This window comes from Bubalus bubalis, chromosome 18, assembly GCF_019923935.1.
Source record: "Bubalus bubalis isolate 160015118507 breed Murrah chromosome 18, NDDB_SH_1, whole genome shotgun sequence".
Taxonomy (NCBI): domain Eukaryota; kingdom Metazoa; phylum Chordata; class Mammalia; order Artiodactyla; family Bovidae; genus Bubalus; species Bubalus bubalis.
In genome coordinates, this window is record NC_059174.1 from 34,126,177 (window position 1) to 34,144,273 (window position 18,097).

At 52.9% G+C, this 18,097-nt stretch overlaps 1 protein-coding gene across 4 annotated transcripts; it reads left to right on the forward strand.

Moving 5' to 3' along the window:
• Positions 1-8,205: 8,205 nt before the first annotated feature.
• CA7 (carbonic anhydrase 7) lies at positions 8,206-17,374 on the forward strand. 4 transcript variants are annotated; one of them, XM_025268798.3, is made up of 7 exons: positions 8,206-8,352; positions 10,908-11,105; positions 14,075-14,211; positions 15,176-15,271; positions 15,375-15,437; positions 15,939-16,094; positions 16,597-17,374. In XM_025268798.3, the coding sequence occupies exons 1-7, from the start codon at positions 8,313-8,315 to the stop codon at positions 16,717-16,719; spliced, it is 813 nt and encodes a 270-aa protein (XP_025124583.3). In that variant the 5' UTR covers positions 8,206-8,312; the 3' UTR covers positions 16,720-17,374. The 4 variants fall into 4 exon arrangements, with proteins under 4 accessions (XP_025124583.3, XP_006072153.4, XP_044787953.2 ...); XM_006072091.4 differs by having other exon boundaries at positions 14,093-14,211; XM_044932018.2 differs by lacking the exon at positions 15,176-15,271.
• The last annotated feature ends 723 nt before the right edge of the window (positions 17,375-18,097 follow it).

Consider the following 18,097-nt stretch of genomic DNA (forward strand, 5'->3'; position numbering starts at 1 on the left):
AAAAGCAGAGACGTTACTTTCCTAACAAAGGTCTGTCTAGTCAAGCCTGTGGTTTTTCCTGTGGTCATGTATGGATGTGAGAGTTGGACTGTGAAGAAGGCTGAGTGCCAAAGAATTGATGCTTTTGAACTGTGGTGTTGGAAAAGACTCTTGAGAGTCCCTTGGACTGCAGGGAGATCCAACCAGTCCATTCTGAAGGAGATCAGCCCTGGGATTTCTTTGGAAGGAATGATGCTAAAGCTGAAACTCCAGTACTTTGGCCACCTCATGCGAAGAGTTGACTCATTGGAAAAGACTCTGATGCTGGGAGGGATTGGGGGCAGGAGGAGAAGGGGATGACAGAGGATGAGATGGCTGGATGGCATCACTGACTCGATGGATGTGAGTCTGAGTGAACTCCGAGAGTTGGTGATGGACAGGGAGGCCTTGCGTGCTGCAATTCATGGGGTCACAAAGAGTCAGACATGACTGAGCGACTGATCTGATCTGATCTGATAGGTAGAGGGAAGTTGAGGACCTGAGAGGTAAGCAGAGGAACTCCACTTACTTCCCCTCTTCCAGGAATGTTTCACATGATGTGGGCAAGATAGAATGTTTTAAGCAGAAAGAACAGCAGGTGTCATCCCTGGGAGGCAGATAAGGCATGACAGGCTGAGGCACTAAAGGAAGTTTGGTGTGATGTAGAGTTAGGTGAAGGGTAGGGAGTGGTCACTCAGGTGGTTCAGTGGTGAAGAATCCGCCAGCCAATGCAGGAGATCTGGATTCAACCCCTGGGTTGAGAAGATCCCTTGGAGAAGGAAATGGCAACCCATTCCAGTATCCTTGCCTGGGAAATACCATGGACAGAGGAGCCTGGCGGGGCTACAGACCACTGGGTCGCAGAAGAGTTGTACATGACTTAGCAATTAAACAACAATAAGGAGTGCTCAGAGGAAGTTTCAGAGGTGGTAGGAGCCAGGTTGTGAAGACTGAGCACATAAAATCAAGGAGGAATTTAAAGCTCTGCACTTCCTGAAAAGAACCATCCCTGTGGGGATGGCTGCCAAGGAACAGGGCTACTCCATGAGGAAGGTGGGGAGAGAGGGGTCTAGGGGGACATGAGGATTCCTTCCTATTTCACAGACACTACATGCATCTTCAGGTTAATGGTTACCTCAAATAAGGTGAAAGTGAGCACAGATCTCCACCCCAACCCACCCTGGGGTGGGAACTGAGTAAGGGGCATAGTTTGACAGTAACGATGCAGCAATGATGGATAAAATTCCCTCTGGGTGCTGTCACCAGGATCAGGTTGGGGAACGCCCTCTTGTGACTTCCCTGGCCCCTGCATAGCACCATGGAACACAACCGATGGGAAACGGAGGCAGGAGACTCTCCCAGCTTGTCATATGCTTTTTCTGTCACATGTCCTCCAATTGGACAGGTGAAATATAATAGATAATAAAATACACCCAGGGAATGTGGGAAGGTCAAAAGATGACAGGTGAGAGTTCAGTGCAATCATGGACTGCATGAATAGAAACATCCCCAAGTTTGGCGGAGGGGAGTCATACTGCCTATGAAGATATACATGATTTTGAAAAAGGTTTGTATTGGTGGCAACCTGTAAAAGAAGATACTTCAGTGTATTAATTTCCTGGAGTTGCTATAACAAAGTTCCACAAACTGGTACAAACTACAGAAATGCATTGCCTAACAGTTGTGAAAGCTGGAAGTTCAAAATTAAAGTGTGTGCAGTGCGTTCCCTCTGAACTTAAAGGGAAGAACCTAGCCTGGCCTTCCTAGCTTCTGGTGGTTGGCTAGTAATCCTTGGCTCACAGCCATATGTGGCACTTCAGTCTCCACCTGTATCATCATATGTTATTCTCTCCTCATATCTCTGTATTTCTTCTCTTCTAAGTCACATTGGATTAGGGCCCACCCTAAAAACTTTTTTGGAAAGATTTATTTATGGCTGCACTGGCTCTTTGTTGCTGCTTGCAAGCTTTCTCTAGTTGCATCTACTCTCTAGATAAGATGCATGAGCTTCTCATTGCAATGGTTTCTCTTGTTGTGGAGAACAGGCTCTAGGTGCACGGGCTTAGTTTTCCCTTGGAATGTGGCATCTTCCTGGTCCCGGGATTGAACCCATGTCCCCTGCAATGGCAGACAAATTCTTCACCACTGAGCCATCAGGGAAACCCATGACCTCATCTTAACTTGATTAAGTCTTCAAAAACCATGTCTCCAAATAAGATTACACTCAAAGGTCCTAGACATTAGAACTTTAACAGCTTTCGGCGGGGGATCTAATTCAAGCCAGCGTGTAAAGGTGCTGAGCTGGAGCCATGGAGGCTGACCCAATACAAGCCCCACCACCTGGGCACTCAGGGCTCCTCACAAGTTTTTCCTTTTGTAGAAGACAGGCAATCGAAGATATCAGATCAGGAAAGCATGGCTTTATTGATTAAGACCATTGGTTTTTTAAGGGTGATCCTGGACCAGCGGTATCAACATCACCTGGGAATTTGTTAGGAAGGCAAATTCTCAGGTCCTATTCCAGACCTGCTGAAACAGAAACTCTGGGGTGAGGCCTAAGAAACTTTTAATAAGACTCCTGGTGACTCTGATTTAGGCTCAAGTTTGAGAACCACTGACCTAGGCCAATCTCCCACTGAACAGGTGGGAGAACTGAGCCCTAAAACCCACACACCACCCCCATTTACTGTGACTCGTGAGCCAGGTGGACCCTTGACACACACCACCATTTTGTGCTCACTGTATTCACCGATGCAATAGATACTACTATTCACCCCATTTTATACCCAAGAGAGTAGAGGCTTGGAGAGGTGAGTAAAATTCCAAATTCTCACAGCTATTTAAAAGTGGCACAGGGATCAGAAACACACTACAGATCTGGCCAGACCCCAGTTCACGTCTATTGTGTTACCCATCCTGGTTGGTCTCAGCTGGAGGAGGCCAGATCCTTGAGCTGCCAGGAAGAGTGGGCCTAGCTCTGCCCTTGTTGTTCAGTCGCTCAGTCGTGTCCAGCTCTTTGCGACCCCATGGACTGCAGCACACCAGGCTTCCCTGTCCTTCACCATCTCCCTGAGTTTGCTCAAACTCATGTCTGTTGAGTCAGTGATGCCATCCAACCATCTCATCCTCTGTCGCCCCCTTCTCCTCTTGCCCTCAGTGTTTCCCAGCATCAGGGTCTGCCCTAGAAGAGCTTATAATCTGTGGGAAACCAGCCAGGAGGAATGAATCCCAATGTAGGACACACTCCCAGGGTGCTGTGTTGGGTCTTAGTTGACTCGTGCAAGCTCTTTCATTTTGTACACCGAATCTCTAGTTTGTGACGTGCAGGCTCACTGGTTGCATGCTCAGGCTTAGCTGCTCCATGGTTTGCAGGATCTTAGTTCCCCAGCCAGGGATCAAACCCATGTCCCCTCCATTGCAAGGTGGATTCTGAACCACTGGATCACCAGGGAAGTATGCCTTCTACATTTTAAAATGTCTTACCTGCAATGTGTTTATCACCTGATTTGGTTAATCCACTTTCTCAGGGAAATCGTCAGCCACCCACACAAAGATGTATACATAAGGCTGTCCACTGCAGTACGCTTACAATAGTGAAAAATGGAAAAATCCACATACTAGAGTATTGTGCAGTTATTGTCAAGTTCTCCAGGACTGGTGAAGCAGGGAAATGCTTACCATAGGGCATTAAGTGACAAATACCTGGTCACAAAACTCCACATATGGTTCTGATTGTTTTTTAAGCACTACTAATATATATTGTCTTTCCAGGTAGTGCTAGTGGCAAAGAACTTGCCTGCCAATGCAGGAGGCACAGGCAACATGGGTTCAACCCACTGGGTCAGGAAGATCCCCTGGAGGAGGAAATGGCAACCCATGCCAGTATTCTTGCCTGGAGAATCCCATGGACACAGGAGCCTGATGGGCTACAGTCCATAGGGTCTCAAAGAGTCAGATATGACTGAGTGACTGAGTGCAATACGTACTGAAAAAGCCTGGCAGGATGGTCACTTCAGTGTTCACAGTGGTGATTCTTGGGTGGTAATATGACCAGTGAATTTTCTTTACTATGCTTTTCTGATCCTCCCAAATTTTCTATAATAAATAGGTGCCACTACTGTAATTGGAAAATGAATATTTGGGGGTTTAAATTTCCCAAAAAAGCTAAGGAAAAGGGGAAAGAACAGAGGTCTGAGGAGTACATACTCTGTTCTAGGAGTCTTACAGATATGCTCACCCGACCATCCTATTAGCCCCCTTGACTCTCTGTTCCCATCTGACAGATCAGAAAACAGGCTGAGAGGTGAAGTAACTCGCCCCAGATCACACAGCTAGTGATGCTGGGAGCCAGGACCAGGTCTGTCTGAGTTCACAGCCCAGATTCATTCCACTTGTGAGTGCACACATACACATACTTGTTGTTGTTATTCAGTCACTCAGTCGTGTCTGACTCTTTGCGAGCCCATGGACTGCAGCACACCAGGCTTCCCTGTCCTTCACCATCTCCAGGAATTTGCTCAAACTCATGTCCACTGAGTCAGTGATGCCATTCCAACCATCTCATCCTCTGTCACCCCTTTCTCTTGCCTTCAATCTTTCCTAGTATCAGGGCCTTTTCCAATGAGTCAGCTCTTCGCATCAGGTGGCCAAAGTATTGGAGCTTCAGCTTCAGCATCAGTCCTTCCAATGAATATTTAGGTTGATTTCCTTTTGGATTGACTGGTTGGATCTCCTTGCTGTCCAAGGGACTCTCAAGAGTCTTCTCCAGCACCACAGTTGGGAGGCATCAGTTCTTCAGGGCTCAGCCTTTTTTATTGTCCAGCTCTCACATCTGTACATGACTACTGGAAAAACCATAGCTTTGACTATATGGACCTTTGGAGGCAAAGGAATGTCTCTGCTTTTTAATACACTAAGTTTGTCATTGCTTTTCTTCCAAGGAGTAAGCATCTTTTAATTTCATGGCTGCAGTCACCATCCACAGTGATTTTGGAGCCCAAGAAACTAAAGTCTCACTGTTTCCATTGTTTCTATATACTTGGAGTGGAAATTTTTTGGAAAAAAAAAAAAAAACCTGAGAAGCTATAATTTTCATCTTAGAGTCTCTAGGTCGCAGGGCTTCCAGTCTGGCCTGTTGGCCCTGGGCACAACACACAGTGAAGAGCAGGCATGATTCTGCCTGTTGGTGCAGCACTGGACAACTACTGTCTCAACTGAAACTCACAGGGATCCCATGAGTTTGGGTAGGGCAGGGATGATGCCCTAATCACCTCGTTACTGTAGAGCAAAGACACCTGTATCTTTGAGAGGGGAAGTGAGATCTGGTCAAGGTCAGGATGAATGAGGTGTGGCTGTACAATCCTCCCCCAGCCCTTCATCATAGCTCTCACATCCCTACACTTCCTCTCCCCCAGAAAGAGCAAAATCCAGGAGGCCACTGACACCAATGAGACCAAAGAATAAACTCCAGACCAGTGAAATCAATTCTTTTTTTTTTTTCGATTCCACTTTTCTTTAATTTTTTTTTTTTTTTTGGCTGAGTTGTATGGCATATGGGATCTTAGTTCCCTGACCAGGGATCGAACCCACGCCCCCTGCATTGGGAGTGCAGTCTTAACCACTAGACTGCCAGGGAAGTCCCCAGTTCCATTTTAAAGACAGCATGTAATTGAGACAGAATGTGCCTGAATGGGGGCACAGTCTTTCCCAAGTTGACCTGAGGAAACTGAGGCTTCACCTCAGACAGGCAGACTCCATCATCTCCTCTCACCTACCTGAGTTCCCAGCTCTCCAGCACCTAGAGAAAACTGCTAAAGACTGGATGCAGGAAGGAAAGAATTGGATCAACTTTTATTTGGTTGTTAAAGAGGCAATATTTTAATTCTTTCTGAAGGAGTGAGCAGTAAAGGGTGTCCCTCCCATTCCCATTCTGCACCCTCTCCCACCCTTCCAGGCTCCCAGACTCCACCCAGGAACAAACACTCTCCCTGGCTTCTCTTCAGTCACTGTGGAGGAAGTCTTACCTGTCTACACAAATGACAATCAAATTTCAAACCCACTTCCTCCCCCCTCCTGGTGATTTTAGACATGTTGAATAAGGGACTCAGCAGCCCCGGGTTTTTATCCTAGCTCTGCCACTCACTGTGCACCCCAACTTAAGTCCTCTGAGCCCTGCTTTCCTCATCTACAAAGTGGGGCTACTGTGAGAATGAAGCTCAATCCAATGCTATAAAAGTAATTCCATTTTTTTTTTTAGTACTATAAATATGGAAATGTCTGGGTCACAGTGAGGGGGAAGTAGGTCAATGAAGTAGACACATTTGGGCCCAACCCCAGGCCCTGAGAGTGTTGCAGCTCCCCCAGGAGAAAGGTGGCTGGCTCTTCTGGGAGATGAACAGAAGCAGTCTTGGGGGCTACCCTCTGCATGTCTGTTATGATCCTCTGCCCCCTGTCTTAGAATCAGATTTTTATTAAGGACGCTTTCCAGCTCCAGGGTCAAGGAGAGGTGTCTAGGCAGTGCTGGGAGGTCACTGACTGACCTTGGCCCAGCCAACCAGTTGTCACTTAATCTCCACAACTCTACTCGGGGACCTGAGGGGTTCAGGGCCTAAGAGAGGGAAACCAAGACAGCCACAGAGATATAGGGGAGCCTGGCAGACAAGATGGCAGATTCCCTCACAAGGTCAGCCAACAACACGGTGTGAAATAGTTTCCCTCTGGTAGAGGTCAGACCAGCGGAGATTTCACAAATGGTCCTTCAACTCTGGTTGGGTACAAATCCCTGGGTGGGATCATTTGTCTCTCCTTCCATCCACCCATCTGTTTGTCTTCCCAAAAGTGCCTGCTGAGGCCTAGCCAGAGACAAGCCCTATCCTTGGCATAAGGCCACATCCTCAGATGAATCAGATTGGGCCGGCTGGAGCCAGTGGGGGAAAGACAGAGGACATCCCAGGTGGAGGGCGCAGCAAGGACCAGGGCTTGTGGATGGGAAAATGTTGGGCCAAGGCAGATACTGAGATTGAGTGCAGGGTGGAGGCCCTGAGCTCCCAGCAGGTGTGCCGAAGGTCATGGGGAGGCAAGGAAAGGAGGGACAAACAGTGAGCTATAAAGAAATAGGCAGAGAGACCTGGACAGTGGAGGAAGAAAGGAAGAGAAGCAGAGGGTGGAGGTAGGGCCTCATACTTAGTTCCATGGCGGGAGCCAGCTGGTGTTCTGTGGGTCTGTCTTTTTAAGTATTTATTTGGCTGCGCCAAGTTTTCATTGCGGCGCGTGGGATCCTTAGTTGTGGCATGTGGAATCTAGTTCCCTGACCAGGGATCCATCGAACCCTGGCCCCCTGCATTGGGAGTGCAGAGTCTCAGCTTCTGGACCACCAGGGAAGTTCCCTGGGGTCTGTCTGTCTTAATGCCCAGTGGTTAAAGCCCAAACTCCCCACTCCCATTTTAAGACCCTGGTTCTGCCTAAGCCCTCCTCCTACCCCAGGGCTCCCAGACCCCCACAACCACAGGACTCCTTTGCCCCCACCCCCCACCCCGACACCAAGGGGAAGTAGGAAAGAGCACAAGAATCCAGGAGTGAGACAAATTCAGAGTAAAGCCCTCACTTTCTAGCTAGAAGATCTGCAGCAAGAAGTTACTTCACCTCTCTGGGCCTCAGTCTCCTGCTCTGTGCGATCAGGCTAATGGAAGTATACCACCCATTGTTGTAGGAAAGCTGAGAGGGTTAGGAAAGAGGAATGATCCAAAGCTTGGCCCAGCACCTGGATCCTTCACCAAACAGGGGAAACTCCACTCGTGGACACTTGATGGTCAGTGCAATTTGCAGTTTCAAGGGGTCCCAGTCCAAGAGGACTCGGGGCCCAGAGCCCAGGTCTCCGGTGGTGGGATTTACCGCCCAGAGACAAGCCTGGGGGACGGATGGGGTGTGGAGAAACGGAGGCGGCCCTCATGATGGGTGGCTTCTCCTGCCCCAGAGGCTGTACACGTGCTGGAGGGAAGGAGGAACAGTGCTCGGCCAGGGTCAGGGTGGGGGTGGGGTTTAGGTCCCCTTGACACCCCCCACACAGCCCGCATCTCAACTCAGGGTTCAACTGGCTTGCGGGGTGGGTGGGAGAGGGCAGGGCGGGGCAGGGCCGGCCTCTCTCGCCCTACTAGGGGGTGGGGGGGGCGGGTCCCCTGGGAACCGCTCCTCCCGCCTGCCGCCGCTTTAAGAGGCTGCTCCGCAGCAGCGAGCGGGGCCGGAGCCGCAGCCCGAGCGAGCAGAACTGAGCCGAGCCGGCAGGTGACGGCAGCGGCATGACCGGCCACCACGGCTGGGGCTACGGCCAGAACGACGGTAGGCACAGACCCCAGCCAGCCCCCATCCACTGGGACTCGCCCCTGACCCTCCCACCCAGCGGGACCTGCAAGCCCCCTATCCTCCAGGCGAGACGGGGACCCTTCTCCCATCCAGCCCCCAGAGCCCGGCCCACCCGCCGGGTCAGAGCCCTGGCTCCCCCGCACCTGGCGCAAAGTGCGCGCCGCTCTCCGTCCGGCCCCGCCGCCAGCGAGCCACCCGCGGCCAAGCGCGTCCTGCCTCCTCCTCCGCGCAGCCCCTGACGACCCAGCTCGCTGGGACCTGGGCCGGACACTCACTCACTCATCCCCCGCTGGAGTGCGCAGCGGGTGGAGGTAGCCCAGGGCAGCTGGGGGCGGGCTGAACGCAGCGCGCTGCGCGGTGTATGTGAGGGGAGCGCGCACGGCTGGTGTGCAGTGACCTCCCCGGAGCTGGGCTCCGCGTGGGCAAGGGCGCGGTGTCCCCGGCAGAGTTTGCCCGTCGAAGTGTCCAAGCTTTCGAGTCGGCAGGTATGTGAAGGAAGGGAGCATCTAAGGGCGCATGGATGTGTCTGCGTGTCTGCCTCTGGCAGGGTGTCTGAGCACGTCCCGGTGTGAGACAAGGGAGCCGGTGGCCCACATCAGCCTCCTGGTCTGACCCGGAGAATAGCTCCTCGATCCTGCCTCAGTTTCCTCCTTAAGACGCAGAGGAAGAGAGAAGAGGCAGACGGTGAGAGCCAGACCGCTTCAGTGTGGGTATTCGGCAGGGCAGTTCCTTTGAGGCTATTTCTTACCACGCTGGGGTGGGGATGTGGGATAAGGGTTCTTAGCTTTCCCCGAGGAACCAAGATCCAGAGGAAACCCAGGCAAGGCAGGTGGGGGTGGGGAGAAAGGGAGTGCTTCTGGGAGGAACACCCCCATCCCTACTTATCTACAGAGAGGCAGGCATTCTGTGAAGGGTGGATGGGGGTCCTGGGTACCAAGTCTGGGGGTCTGGAGGTTACAATTGGGCCAGAGAAAGTTAGGGAGGTGCTGTGGGGTCTTTGCCTCCACTCTGAGGTCCCAAGCACACAGGAGCATATTTTGAAGGGGAAAACCCTGTTTGGACATGTGAAAGCTAGAAAGAGATTTTCAGAAAAAGGCAAGAGAGATACGCAGAGATGCAGAGAGAGGCAGAGAAGGGGCAGGTTGACAGAACCCTCCTAGAAGATTCTTTCCCCCCACGCCCAGCTTCTGCTCCCAGCCAGCTTCTGGATGCCTTCCCCAGAGTCAAAGTCCCCTGACTCTAGCCTTCTTGCTAGTCCTGACCGCCAGCACTGAATGTCCAGTGTTGCATTAGGTCTGCCATGTAGCTGGCCTCCCTGAAGCTGCTGTGCCTCACCCAGTCCTGGGTCACCCAGCCTAGGGACAGTGAGGGCGGGAAGGACAGAGGATGGAGGTGCTGGCATGTGGCGTGCTCACAGGACTTCAAAAATAACCCACAGTGGGTCTGGGCCACGCTTCTGAGTCATCCGCTGGGGACACAGCTCTGTCGGCACCTGCTGCTGTTTTCTCAGGAAAACTTAAGAAGCCAAAAACAGGGAGAAGCACCAGCCGGCAATGGCTCTAAAAATAGGCTGCATCTCAGGATGTTCCCCAGGGAGATGCCGAGCCTCTCGGCTGCAGATGGAATCTCTGGGAGGCAGGTGGTGGGTGCTCGTGGGTGTGCACACAGGTGTGCATGTGTGTGCACGAGCATGTGTTTTGCTGTAGTCTCTTAGTGCAGACCCGGGTTTGCAACAGGGGGTATCTCTGTGTGAGGATGCCTATGTGTGTGTCAGAGATACTTGGAAGGGCTGCACACTTGTACACATGTGTTACTGGGCCTGCCCGCTCTGGATGCGGTGAGCTCAGGCCACTGTGCACATATGTGTGCACACATGAAAATCTCCCTGGACCTGCACATGCCCAAGGAGGGCAGCTGGGGGGCAAGGCATGCACACACTGTGTGTTTACTCCTGTACCCAAGTGTGCATGCACACGTGCACAAGTGACCCTCAGTGCCCTCATCTGTGAAATGGGAATCACACTTGTCTCTACTTGACAAGGCTATTAAGAGAAGCAAATGCATGTCATAGAGCCAAAGTGAAGTTGATGTGAGCTTTTGTTATCGTTATTATGAATACCGACTGGAACTTGGTCAGATGCAAGAAGAGGCCAGACACCCGGTAGGGTAGGGTCAGGGACCTCGAGGCCCTGGGGACCTCTCTAAACATATGCTGGGTGTTGGGGAGGACCTGCTACCCCAAACTGCCCCTGAGCCTGTAGCTTTTGTGTGCTTCCTTCCGCTTGTTAGCTCTCTGGATCTCCTATCAGCTATGAGTAGAGAGCTTTGGGGAGCCCATTTCACAGACAAGAAGATGGAAGCTAAGAGGGAAAGTGGCAGAGCTGGGAGTGATGCTCCAGACCACGCGACTCCATAGCAGAGGCTGACCTCTGAAAGGATATAGCACGGAGACCATCCCCCACACATGCCCTCGTCTGCAGCCCTGAGATCCGGGCTGGCCTGAATCTTTGCCTTCTCCCCGCCATCTGCAGGCCCCTCACACTGGCACAAGCTGTATCCCATTGCCCAGGGAGACCGCCAGTCACCAATCAATATCGTATCTAGCCAGGCTGTGTACTCACCCAGCCTGAAGCCACTGGAGATTTCCTATGAGTCCTGCATATCCCTCAGCATCGCCAACAATGGCCACTCTGTCCAAGTGGACTTCAGTGACAGCGATGACCGAACTGGTAAGTGGTCCCTGCCAGCCGCTGGCACTCTTCTCCCTGGGATCCTAACCTGATTGGGGCAGGCTCAAAAAGGGCAGAACGCTATGCTGGGAAAGGAAGGCTCCACTTTTCACCAGCTGTGAAGCCTCAGTCTCCTGATGCATAAAATGGGGGGCATTAAGACCCTGTTTCCCTCCCTGGGGTCACAGAGAGAAAAAATGAAAAACCTGGAGTGATGTCTGTAGTGCTGGCATGTAGTAGATGCACAAGAAATACTAATTCTTTTTCTTCTCTTTCATTCAGTTCTTGAGGTCGGGTTTGTTTCCACTCCCTGCCCCATCACTGACCTGCTGTGTGACCTAAGGCCAAACCCTCCTCTGTGTGTGATCTGGTTAAGCCCAGCAGAAAGAGAATGGAGCTAAAATGTTCTGCGTGCCAGGCCACTTGTTAAGGTCATAGGCAGTTGGTTTATTCCTCTTAAGAACCTGCCTCTAAGATGGGCTAGCCAAAACTTAGTAAGCTGGGGAGGGCCAGAACCTGCCTGGTCCTACCCCGAAGTCTCCAGCCCACCTATAGCCTCAAATCCCAACTATCTTGGACCAAAGGGAGCCCAGTGGGAACTTGTGGCAGCTCCTTCCAGGGTCTCTTTGCCCTGGGATTAGAGGGTTTCTCCATGATAAATTCCTAGACAGAAGGCTTGGGAGTGCTCCTTAGTATAAGGATTTTTGTCCTTATGACCAGGCCTGTGAGGGGTCGAGTGGGACAAGGAGGGAACCTGCTAAAGTTTCTTACATAAGGAAGTGACTGGTACTCTGCCCCTCATTCTCCTACGCCTACCCCTGCCCCCCATACATGCAATGAAAGTACTCAGGGGAACTCAAGTTTCAAATAGAAGATCAAAAGGCAGACAAGAGGAGGAAAGCCAGATGGGAATGATCTTATTTGCTTAGTCCCGAGTTCTCTGGTAGGCTAGGAAAAAAGGGAAAGAGGATCAGTTATAATTCTTGCTGCAGAAGGGAGGAAATCCAGCAGATCCTCAGAAGAGAGACACAGCATTCCTGGTACTGAATTCTAAGTAAAAGACTCTCGCCCAGAACTTTGGGGAGGGACATGGGGCTCTTGATGACATTGTTGTTGTTGTTTAGTCACTAAGTCGTGTCCAACTCTTAGCGACCCTGTGGAATGTAGCCTGCCAGGCTCCTCTGTCCTTTGGGATTTCCCAGGCAAGAATACTGGAGTGGGTTGCCATTTTTTTCTCCAGGGAATCTTCCCAACCAGGGATCAAATCTGCATCCCCTGCACTGGCAGATTCTCTACCGCTAAGCTACCAGGGAGGCACCTAAGATCACAGTTTGTGAAGGAGTAGTTTTCAAGTGACTGGACCTTCCGAATAACCTTCAGAGGGCACTGAGGGCTCGATTCAGACATAAGTAGCTCAGTGAAGGCCACTCTTGGTAGGGAAGGCCCAAGGGCGCATTCCTCTGGACTACGGATCCAGGGGCTCACTTTCTAGCCTGGCTGGGGTTCCCTCCCTTAATAGAATGCCCAGGCCTGAGGGGTTAGGGGCCCAGTGGAAAGAAAATAGGCTTAGGAGTGAGAGAGCTGGGGCTCTGCCACTTCCCAGCTGTGTGACCTTGGGCAAGAGACCTACCTTTTCGAGCCTCTGTGCCACATCTGGCCAGGGGGGTAACAATGTGTCCCCCTCTAGGCCACTGTGGGGGTTGATGTCTGCAGAGTGCCTGAACACATAGTAAGTACACCGAGAATGGCAGTGTGTTCTGTGGTCAGGATGCAGAGAGCAGGCGAGGAAGCCAAGCTCAAGGGTTAGGGAGGGAGGTCACTCTCTAAGAGGTTACACTATGGAGTCCCAGGTGGGGCATGCTCAGAAGAGTGAGCCTCCACAGTCTATATCAGAAGCTCAGTCTGTAGGCCCTCCCCAGGATGGAGGCATCCTCATTGGGCCTCAACCCAGAGCCACCACCTTCAGGCTCAGTTAACCACCCAGCATTGCCATGGACAGACCTGCTGCTCAGGTGAGGCGGGACAGTGAGACGGGGCCTCTGGGCTGTCCCATTATCCTCCTCCTCGAGGGGCCCACAAGGGTCAGGGCCCTGCCCTGGTCACCCATTCTGGAGGGGCCTAGTGGAACTCTGAGCCCAGGGCCGTCACCTGATCCAGGAGCTCACATTCAGGCCTGGTGGGGGCTCCCTCCACTGCTAGATCTATTTCAGCTAGAAATTCAATCAGTCCCAGGAGGCCTTGTGTGTGGCCTCTGCTCACTGGGTATCAGAGTAGGAAAGTCACAAAACCAGCATAAATTGGCCCTGCCAAAGAGGCCATGAGGGCGGGACTCTGGTCAAGACAGGGGCCTGACCCTTGGAGTGGGGATCCTCAGGAGCTGGCCTCTGGACATCAGGTCCTAGGGACCCACCAGGTTCTGGGCAGGCAACACAGCCTGGTAATTAGGGCCTTGGGCTCTGGACTTACATGAAGTAGATATAGGCTTGTATCTTAGCTCAGTGCCTTGCTGTGTGTGACCTTGGGCAAAGACCTTGCCCTCTCTGTCTCTCGGTTCCTCCTTTATACAATAGGAATAATAAAAAGTTCTGTCCTGAGTTACCATGAAGATTAAAGAAGAGAATCCTTCTGACCCAGCTCTGAGTCAGGGCTGCAGGCATGGGACGTCTACTGTTAGTGGTGAAGGGGGTCTAAGAAGCAACATCCCAGCTTCCACTGGAAAGTGGGCAGGAGTGGGGAGGACAGCCTGATGGAAGGATGTACCCTGTCAGTACCAGACTCCTCTGCCACCTACAGGCCTCCAGGATTTCTGCCCTGGCCCAGTCAAGGGCATAGAGAACTGCGTGGGGACTGATCCAAGTCCACTTAGCCCCAGGAATGTTCCAAATGAAAAGCTTATCTCCCTTCTCCCTCCCTGATGCTAGTACTGCCGCCTTCAGGCAGTGTGGGGTCTCTTATGGCTATTGCTACAGGTCCCCCTTCTCCCGCAGTGGTGTCTGGGGGCCCCCTGGATGGGCCCTACCGGCTTAAGCAGTTCCATTTCCACTGGGGCAAGAAGCACAGTGTGGGCTCGGAGCACACGGTGGATGGCAAGTCATTCCCCAGCGAGGTAAGACCCTCCTCTGCCTGATGGGGGAGGGAATGGGGTACTGGGGAGTCAGGGGTTTGCTAGGTGCCCAGTGTGGGGCACTGGAGGGAGTGAAGTCCCCTAAGGGACTTCCACGCACCCTCAGCACAGGGTCTTCCACCTGAAGTTGGCCCACTGTTGTGCTGATCTGTGTGTCCAGAAGGAATTTTCTGAAGGGCAGATCCAGTCCTATCACAGCCTTGCAACAACCCTTCAAGGATTAAGCCTGGCATTCTAAGGGCCTGCATGACCTGGCTTTGCCTGGCCTCATCTCACCTTGACCTTTTCTCATACTGACCTGCATGTAATGAATCCCTGCCCACACCTGGCTCTTTAATGTTGCTGTTGTTATTGTTTAGTCACTAAGTCTTGTCCTACTCTTTTGCAACCCCATCGACTATAGTTTGCCAGCCTCCTCTGTCCATGGGATTCTCCAGGCAAGAATACTGGAGTGGGTTGCCATTTCCTTCTCCAGGGGATCTCCTGGACCCAGGGATCGAACCCACATCTCCTGTGTCTCCTGCATTGACAGGCAGATTCTTTACCACTGAGCCACCTGGGAAGCTTGGCTCTTTCATACCTCTAGGCATTTACCTATGCTGTTCTTTCTGCCTGAAATACCTTTCCCGGAGAGTTCCATTGGGTAACCCTCTTCTGATTCTTTGGCCTCAGCTGCAGGATCCACTTCCTCAGGGAGGTGTCACGTTAGATGGTCATTATCTATTTCACAGTTCATGGAGGGCAGGGCCTGAGCTCTTTGGTCCCTTGGGGCTCAGGAAAGGGTCAGACCTAGAACAGGGTTAATGCTGTCTTTGACCCATGGCGCCCACAGGAGCCCCTCCTGCAGGGGGCCAGGAGTCCTGTGGGAGTGAGGGAAACCTAGCCCTGAGCTCTCACGGAGCCTGGGAGGCACTGAGCACTGGCCTGGCCCGTTGTTGCCCTGTAGCTGCACCTGGTTCATTGGAACGCCAAGAAGTACAGCACATTTGGGGAGGCGGCCTCGGCGCCCGATGGCCTGGCTGTGGTCGGTGTCTTCCTGGAGGTGAGGGGGTTACCTGGGGCCCAGAAGGCCATGGGAGGCCTGGTGCCACCCCTAGTCCCAGAACATAGTGAATTCTGGGCTCACGCTGCCTTCTCTCTGACAGACAGGGGACGAGCACCCCAGCATGAACCGTCTGACAGATGCGCTCTACATGGTTCGGTTTAAGGTGAGACCAGGGGTCAGTGCCCTTGATCCAGAGCAGCCTGGGAAGGGAGGGAGAACCGGGCTAGATCATGGAGTGGGCCCTCCCATTCCTCCATCCCGCAGCAGACCCTTGCAGAGGTGAAGGGTGCAGGTCCGCAGCTGTGGGGTGCTGCAACTGACTCCTCATCATCAGGGTCCATGGCCCTGCTGCGTGCCCAGAGTGCCATCTGTTTGGGTATAGGATTCATACAATGATTATCACATTAATGGTCCTCCAACAGGCAGCACCACTAAGGTTTGTCAAGGGCAAAGGAGAGAACATGGTGCCCTGAGAGCTTTAGGAGCCACAGCTTTCTAATGCAAAAGGATGGGTGATGGCCTCTGGGATCACAGACATTTGCCCACAGTTTGCATCAGTGGGCCATATAAGCCTAAATCCTATTGACAGAAATGGGTGGGAGGGTGCTGCTCTCATCCTGGTGGGAGGTCTATGCTGATTCCTGGGTCCCCCACTCTGGCCCAGGGCACCAAGGCCCAGTTCAGCTGCTTCAACCCCAAGTGCCTCCTGCCTGCCAGCCGGCACTACTGGACCTACCCCGGGTCCCTGACGACACCACCACTGAGCGAGAGCGTCACCTGGATCGTGCTCCGGGAGCCCATCCGTATCTCTGAGAGGCAGGTGAGTCCTCCCAGAGGAGCAGACGGAGGGGGGTGACATTCAGGCACACCTGGACAGCATGACCGTAGCAGCCCACAGCCTGCGGTCCCACCGTCAAGGTTCCTATTTTTTGCTAATAAATGTTCAGATTCTTGGGTGGGGGCCAGCTTGGTTGTTAGTCATTAGGACCTGGACACAGGCTAGAAGGAGCGATCCCTGGATCCTGGGACCGCCCCTAGCGTGCTAGAACCTGAATGCTGCATTTGCGGACGATTCTTAGCTAGAGCGAAGATTGGGACTGGAGCTACACGAGCAGGACCCAGGTTCAGAGGCTCTTTAGTGAATAAGTCACTGAGCTTGGGGGTCCCAAACATGAAATGAGTGGGGAGAAGTAGGGACAAGCCCTAGGGACAGGAGGACAGAGGGGCAGAGCTGGCTGGGCAGGGTATGCTAGATGATGTGTCTGGGGTCAGAGGGGACCACAGCTCCCCCACTCTGCCCTGAGCATCTCTTCTGCCTTAAGATGGAGAAATTCCGGAGCCTGCTTTTCACCTCAGAGGAGGATGAGAGGATCCACATGGTGAACAACTTCCGGCCACCACAGCCACTGAAGGGCCGTGTGGTCAAGGCCTCCTTCCGGGCCTGAGCTGTCTACCTGCCCAGCCAGTCACCGGGGCACAATCTTCCCAAGGGCTTCCATGTCAGCAGACACCAAACCATCCGAGGCTCCCTGCCTGGGGTTGCTGTGGACCCTCCTTCAGTTGCCTTGCTCCTTGGCCACGCTGGAGGCTTCTTGACAGGACCCTCAAGTCAGGGGACACCTTTCAGCAGCCCTGGGGACAGGAAGGGACCTAAGCTGAGTGTGGTCCAAGCCTGAGGCCGCCTCTGCTCTCCAAGACCCAAAGGCCCCTGGGAACCTCCTCTTGTCTTCCCCACTGGCAGTGGCAGCAGCCCTACCCCGAGCTCACACTGTGACGGATGAGACCAAACTCTCTGGGGCAAGCAGCTGGCACTCCTGGAAAGACTCAAGCAATAATTAGAAGAGTGGGCAGAGCTGCCCTCTCAGCATTACCTCTTCTGCGGGCCTCCGCCATGCACGCACCTCACTGCCAGGCCCTTAAAACTGGGACTCAGCCTGCTGCAGGTGACGTGGCCTTCTCCCTCCAGCCACCTGCTGCCATAGGCAGGCACTGGCTACAGCTTATGTAGTATCTCCCTTCATCCCCACCCAGCCACCAAAGCCACCTACATGACAATCCCTCCATGCACTGATTAATAAATTCAATCATACATGCAACAAATACCCATTGAGTGCCTGTGTTCTATCAAGTACCGTTCTGGACACCGGAGAGGCCATGGTGATGAGTCAAGCATGGGATGTTGAGAGGGCCACGGGCACTGAACTCAGACTGTGATATCTTCATCTGGTGAAGGGATTAAATTCCAACCAGTGTTCCAAGGCAGAGAGATGGGAACAGTGTGTTTGAGCAGAAAGAGCAGGGGTGCCAGCTCCCAGATGAGAGCCCAGGGTATCTGTGGAGTGGAGAAACACCAGTGGGGTTGGAGCCCTGGGGGAGGGCCTGGGACTCTCTCCAAGACTAGTGCAGTCAGGAAGGATCTGGAGTAAAGGGAGGGTGAGGCCAGATGTGCAAAGGTGGAGATCCCTGGGGAGTGTTGGGAGGCAGGCAGGAGTGGCAGTAGGGGGAGATGGTGGCCAGCGGCCAGGAGAAAGAATACAGGGCGGTGGAGGCTGGGAGCAGGGGGCTGAATAAGAGAGATTTAGACAGCATTTAGCTATCAATGAGGGAGTGGGATGGGAGGAGTACAGAGTATGTCCTTGGGTAGAGAGAAGTGACAGGAAAGCCTGGGCAAGAGGGGACCAGGAGGGACACACAGCTTTTGTGGGGCCCTGGAGAGGAGTGCTAGGAAGGAGTGGGGTGTTGGGATCTGAGCCAAGAAGAGAGGTAGAGGGGAGGGAGGTTTGGAGCATCTTCATTCAAAGTGGTAGGTGAGGCCGAGGGGCT

Bases quoted from the DNA above. Each gene is read 5' to 3' on its own strand.
- CA7 (XM_025268798.3), top strand. From the start codon at position 8,313: ATGACCGGCCACCACGGCTGGGGCTACGGCCAGAACGACG. The intron at 14,212-15,175 runs GTAAGACCCTCC...GTTGCCCTGTAG, and splicing joins GCAAGTCATTCCCCAGCGAG to CTGCACCTGGTTCATTGGAA. The intron at 15,438-15,938 runs GTGAGACCAGGG...ACTCTGGCCCAG, and splicing joins TCTACATGGTTCGGTTTAAG to GGCACCAAGGCCCAGTTCAG.